Source organism: Stegastes partitus, unplaced genomic scaffold, assembly GCF_000690725.1.
Source record: "Stegastes partitus isolate 25-593 unplaced genomic scaffold, Stegastes_partitus-1.0.2 Scaffold2310, whole genome shotgun sequence".
Lineage (NCBI taxonomy): Eukaryota > Metazoa > Chordata > Actinopteri > Pomacentridae > Stegastes > Stegastes partitus.
Genome location: NW_007580041.1, coordinates 43,522 through 50,303, shown reverse-complemented (window position 1 = coordinate 50,303; position 6,782 = coordinate 43,522). Strand labels below are relative to the sequence as shown.

The following is a 6,782-nucleotide window of genomic DNA, read 5'->3' as shown; positions in this document are numbered from 1 at the left end:
GGGGCTCATAATTTTGTCTTCAACTGTATGGTTACTTGGAAGTGTTTCTGAAGGTAAATGATCCCGAAAGTGGACGAGCATGGTGATTAAGAACAAGTGGGATTTACCAACACTGACGACTTACTGATGTGCATACAACCCACGTACGCATGTTTGATAAACACAGATGTTTTTTGTATTTATGCACTCTCTAAATTTCATTCGTAAGACACAATTTAGAACCTTTTCTATGCACTGATGATAAATGAGGCTCCTGGAGAGTCCATCCAGCTTTTATATATACAGTCTGTCTACTGTACATTTTTTGTTATGTATGCCTCATGTCTCCTGCCTTATCAGTTATATTTTTAACTGTTTGAAACATTAATTGCAATTATTGATTAACAATTAACAACCTTACTTTAAAGCTGGGCAGACAAAGCACAAATTTGATTAAATGTTTGATGTGCACACTACACAATTTAATGTACATCACTGCACAACCATAAGTTGTGACTTCTCTAAAACTCAATCAATCCGTCAGTCAACTACAATTAAAGTAAAGTTTATTTAAAAAATGGCTGTGTGTTGTTAGCACAAAGAGATAAAGGCAGTGTTACTTTGGGCATTTGTGAAGCTGAAACTGTAATGCTTGAGAGTAGAGCACTCTTCTCTTATTCACAGTGTACAGCATGTGATTGCTTTAATTGTTACAGTCAGACTTAAAGCCAACTGGACACCTTTGAAAGTCTGTAAATAATCATGTCAAATGTCAAACACGTTTCTGGTTTGCCTTTGTTTTCCCTGTACCAAAAATGTACAATGCTGTGACTCCAAAACTGAGATATATATACTAAGCTGAGAATTTTGTGTGCCGTTACACATCCTATCTGCGGAGTTCTTATTCACAGAAACTCATACTAATACCAAAAGTGAAAGAACTAACTTAAAGCTAGTTAACAAACTAGCATCATTGTACTTTAAGTGTTGCGACCTACATGGGTCTTCTGTGAGACAGTTTCAGTGTGATCACCTCATAGAGTTGTATTTAGATTTTAGTATCAGACCTGTGGAAGACCTCTTCCTCCTGCACAGCATACAAGCCTCCTTCCAGTAGCTCCTTGGCTCCTGGTTTCTTGTCAGCATAGTAAGAAGCCATCTCAGAGGACATTATGTCAAAACGTCTGTCCTCCTTCTTCACAATACGACCGTAGAATACTGATGCCGTCTTAATGTAGAGAGGTACCACCTGGGAGACACACAGATCCAAGTTATATCTGTACTTATAGATGATACTCACAGATATCACTGGTTGCAAAGAACAGAACAACGGACTTGCATGATCAGTGAGGTGCAAAAGCTGGGATAATATTTGTACTTTTTGAAAATGTGTGACCACTATAACTTCATTATCGTTTCCTTAATATTTTGGTGTTTACAGATAGAATATTGTGGAAAGCAGTGGCTGAAATGTCTGATAGCCATGTACAATGAAAAACTGACGCAACACAAACAGACATGTTAGCACCCTTACTTCTATGACTCCAGATGCAGGGAGCTCAGACTGATCCAGCTGGGAAATGAATCTGTGACGGTCAGGACACACACTGCTGTCTCTGCGGGACAGACACAAACACAATCACATTGCGTCTATCATTTGCTCTTAATTTCACCCAAATCCATTTAAATCAGTAATGATCAGAAAGCTGTTTTCTCCAAACTGAGACAGACCTGGACTAGTGGGTTTCAACCATGATAGATAGATGGGGTCTAACACAAACACCTCAGTTCAGTACGTACCTCAGTTTGCAGGTCACTGTTCAGTGCATTTTAAGCACAATGAAAAAAATCTCCTCCAACATAAATACTTAAACACCACAGGGAGCTGTGTTTGTACAGCACTCACTTTTTTTGTTCTTATATCACTGTGATGCCGTCTTAAATGAATGAGCAAGTTCGACCAGCTACAGTTAGCCAATGTTGGCATACACAGTATGTCACAAAAGTGAGTAGTGAGAGAGTGTGAGAGCGATAACACCAAATTTAACACACCTGCTCCCCATTCACACTTGAGACCGTGTAACACTCACGAGTCACATGACATCAGGGAAGGAAATGACTAATTGGGCCCAATTTGGACATTTTCACTTTCACATACTCACTTTTAGACATTAATGTCTGTGTATTGAGTTATTTCGAGGGGACAGTAAATTTACACTGTTATCCAAGCTGTACACTGACTACTTTACATGGTAGCAAAGTGTCATTTCTTCAGTGTTGTCCCATGAAAAGATAGAATAAAATATTTGCAGAAATGTGGAGGTGTACTCACTTTTATGACATACTGTAGCTTTGTCTGATTGTCACTGCAGTTAACTGAGAAGCCTTTGTGTTTCTAAAAAGGTGACTTTAATGATGGTGGAGGCCCTTCAAGTTGAGTTGGTGTGCATTTACAACAACTTGGAGACGCAGAAACACAGAGTTTTAAATTGAGCTCCGTACACACAAAAAGCTCTGTGCATGTAGTGGCTGTATTCTTTCAGTGGAATAAAAAGGTCACTTACACGCCCAGCAGATGCAATAAAATGTGCACATTTTCAGCACAAACAAAGTTTACCACAACCGGTTAAACTGGGTGGCTCATCATCTCAGTAAGAAAGCGTTAATTAGTATAATGAGCAGCCATAGAGATTATTAAAGACCCAGGATGTTCCGCTTTTTAATTCTTTAAATAATTTTTCATCTTTCCAATTGTTTACTTTCCAAATTTTCATAAATGAATAAATGAATGAATGAACGAATAGAATAGAATAGAATAGAATAGAATAGAATAGAATAGAATAGAATAGAATAGAAAACCACCACTATGTCATACCTCCAAAACATCATGGCTTCATATCCTTCTCAATTAAGATACTGCTACTAGTTTGGCACTTTTGATTTTAGACCAAAAACATTGTCCGTTGTTTTGTAAACTGACTTTCTATTCATTTAAAAAACAACTTTACTGATAAAAATCAGCTCAGGACTCTGGTTAGCAATCCACTGGGTCTTTCCATGTATTGATTCTAGTGAGCTGCTCATACAGCGTAATGCATTAACATATGCATGGCCCTGTTGGATGTGTTGTTTTGTGACAAAGACACATAAGTTTCAATGATTGCATCATAGAAAATTAGGAGGTATAAAAGTCGTTGGAAACTCAAGACTGCCATGATATACATGGTTTTCAGAAGTGATATGTAAACATTTTTTCTTGACTACATCGACAAAAACCAAAATCTAAATCAGTGCTAAATCAGTTTAGCATTTTTTTAAAGAAGTGGGGAAAAAAGACCTGCAGACTCCAAAGCTCTTCACATAGCTGCAGAGAGGGCTGTTCATCTTCTGGTCTTCCCGGGCCTCTTGTATGCCCTGGGCGAAGGACAGCAGCTCGGGGGGCAGCAGGGCATTAGTTCGTCCGAGGTAGCGCAGAATCCCAACCACATGGCGGGCGTTTCTGTCTGAAATGAGCAGCACTGACTGGGCAACATGAGGGCAGCATTCTATTTGACCCTGGGGACAAACCATAGAAAGGCAATTATAGGAAAAATAGTAAAATCTGAATAAAATACAATGCAATGATCATACGCACTCACCTAACACTGCATTTGGGAAACTGTGCTAATAGTTCTCAAAAGACACTACATTTTTGGTGGTATGGATTCTACAAGACGCTAGAAACATTGCTTTGAGATTCTGCTCCACCTTGACATGATTGAATCACATAATTTTGCAGCTTTTTAACTATGTACATTCATGATGCAAATCACTGTTCTAGCACACTCTAAAGGTGTTTACCTGGATTTAGATCTGGCAACTGGGGAGGCCACTGAAGTCTACTGAACTCACTGTCACTTTTATAAAGTTTGGGAGGACTTTTACTTCATGATCATGCCGTAGGTAGTAATTACAAGATGGTTCTGAGATCAGGCTGCTTTTTTCCAGTCTCCAGTGTTTCGCCATTGTATCCCATCTTGCTTAAGCCTTAACTTTACTCCCTTGCAGACACACACATGCACAGCTGTGAACAACACAGTCTGGCAGGTGTTACTAACTCCTCTCTAGTCCACTTTGAGGACTCTGTGCCAAACACAAATCAGTAGATCAGCGTCCATATATTCAGAGCATGCACACAACTGCCCTTGTCGCATACTTGGCACACCAACGCAAATTTTGGGTTGCACAGTCATGCAGGCACTTGTTGACTTAAGGATGTAACGAGATTTATGTCATGAGGACCCTAGTAGACCTTTGCCTACTCACGAGCAGGAAAATTATAACAGTGGTCTTTAAGTGGCAGAAATACTAAAGTAAACACCAGCAACAAATACAAACAAAAATTGTTAAAATATATTTTAAAAAGACAGAATGAAAATACAAAGTGCTCTCCCTGCAGCTCTGCCCTCTCTGTTCTGAGCTCTTCCCACCCAACAAGCATGAAGCTCAAACACAAAAAGACAGTCAAGCTAAAAGCCGATATTCATTTGTGCTTCCCTTCTGATTCAATCTCCACTCTCTCGAATGACAGTCGTCCGCTTAACCTGCTGCACCATCACATCCCGCTCTCACCATGGACGTTTCTCTATTTATGCTATCTTACCTGAACTGTTGGTTGGTACTAGATGAATACAAGTGTTTCTAAAAAAGTGCTCACTTAGTGTAAACAAGACAAGAAGATTGTATGCAGTGAATTTCCACATCCATTTAGTTGTCCTTACTTGTTCTGAGAGGTTTCGGAAGTTTTCAGCCATGCAGAAGAGTCGGCTGCCAAACAGTTTGGGAGAGGTGGGAAAACCATAGTGGACAACACAGGTTGCATCTCTGATGCCCAGACACTTCACACAGTCATTGGTGGTCACTACAGATTAAAGGCCAAACAACAAAAACAATGATGTACAGCAGCACTGTTTGTGTTGAAAGTTCAGTGAATGGCTGAAAATTTTTTTCCTGTTGACAATGTTCTCTATCCAACAGTCCTGATATCCTGAAAAATATTAAATTTACCCAGAATAACATGGCTGCCAGGGCCAACGTCTTTTCTCCACTGCTGGATGGCAAAGTCAAACTGGTGTGTTAACCCCTCATGGGTCTTGAGGCAGAACGCAGATTTGTTGCTCACAGCCTGAAGGACAGAGAAAGTCAGAGTACTGCCTTACATTAATGCTGCTATTTTTATTCCTCACAGAAAATGAGGTCATAAAGATTGTTTGAAAACTGGTAGCTGTCAGAGAAAATGATGCTGTGTGTGGTTCATGACCTTAACAGAACACAACTGTGGGTTTTATATATCACTGCATGAAATAGTCATGCTTCCCTTGAACAAGAAAATATGCTTCAATGAGGTCAGCTTTCTTTTCTTTGCATTAGGGATTCATAACAGGTTTATTTACAGGACTGTACAAGTGAATCTTCTTCTCAAAAAACAATGTTGGAAAAGGGGCGAATCATTTTAAATCAGGGGTTGTCCTATTTTCAGGTTCCAAAACAGTTGTTTCTTTGCAGTGACTATTTGACATCAGACCTTGCACAATCCATCTATTCCATATCACTAAAGTAATAGAACTACTTTTCCTTACTTATGCTGCTAAAGTGAAAAAAGCAGCTTATGCAATTGTACATATCTTGACTTTGTGATTGAGGTGTTTAAGCATTCAAATACAAAAACAAAAATTTATCGCACTGCCATACTCTGTGAAGTATAACTGAAGCTATCACCTTAAACACATCTTCAACCTCCTGAACAGAGTTTGCTACGATCAATGTCTTCTGGCCAACGTCAGGGTTGAAATCCAATGTGCCCAACAGCACTGAGATCTTACTGCTCTCTAGAGTCATGAGAGTTATCTGCACAAAGAGAAAACATTTATTTAAATCACTGAAAATCTCTACCTCCGTGACACCTTATGGCTATTTATGTGTTTGCCCTCCATAATAAATACAGATATTTTGATGCAGCACATATTTCCTTGGCCTAAAATATAGAAATTAACTTTCTATTTTTCTCAGAATATCCAAGCTTGGATGGAAACAGCTAGGGTTCTATGTTTACATTTGGAACACGAGCCTGAATTACAGTCACGACTTGATAATCCGACCCTTAACAATCCGAAAAACCTTGCTATCCGACAGGTTTTTAGGAAAAACGAACAGAACCTATAGAAAATAGCCTTAACATACCGACAGCCTTGAATTCCGATATCTGACTTAACAATCCGGCAGATTGGCTACGTTCAGACTGCAGGACTTAATGCTCAATTTGGATTTTTGGGAAATCTGATTTTTTTGCACGTTCGTTCACATTTCCAATTAAACGCAACTTGAGTGTGATCTCCTGTGTGAACATCATACAACCCAAAGTGTCCCGCTTGCGCAGAAGAGGACACAGCGACGTCACACACAACGAGTGTGCTCAGTGTTTGCAGAAGTAAACATGGATGGTAATGGTGGAGTGTGTCTGCCACTCCCCCGCCGCCACCCATGGTGAAAACAGAAGTGTGACGCTATCTTAGCCCTTTCAACACTATACTGCGGCTTTCACCCCATTCAACCCGGCAGACTGCTTTACCGGTCTGCCGCTTTGATCATATCCACCCTGCAGCCCGGTATAGCGGGCTCCGGTATATGGCGATTTTCTGTTACATTCATTTTGATTGTCAATCAGTGGGAATCCCCGAATGTGAACAAGCGATTCAGTCATGAAATAAATTATGCAAATAGTAGTAGTAGTAATAATAATAATAATAATAATAATAGTAATAATA

The 6,782-nt window shown here is 39.6% G+C and overlaps 1 protein-coding gene across 1 annotated transcript in view; it reads right to left on the bottom strand.

Moving 5' to 3' along the window:
• Positions 1–6,782, bottom strand: part of tdrd12 (tudor domain containing 12) — a 47,796-nt gene that overhangs the window by 13,788 nt on the left and 27,226 nt on the right. Inside the window, exons 17-22 of the mRNA XM_008304746.1 lie at positions 5,737–5,865; positions 5,026–5,143; positions 4,740–4,879; positions 3,317–3,534; positions 1,514–1,595; positions 1,047–1,228 (exon numbers count right to left, since the gene is read on the bottom strand). Of these exons, the coding sequence (XP_008302968.1) occupies positions 1,047–1,228; positions 1,514–1,595; positions 3,317–3,534; positions 4,740–4,879; positions 5,026–5,143; positions 5,737–5,865 (869 nt within the window). The remainder of the gene's footprint in view (positions 1–1,046; positions 1,229–1,513; positions 1,596–3,316; positions 3,535–4,739; positions 4,880–5,025; positions 5,144–5,736; positions 5,866–6,782) is intronic.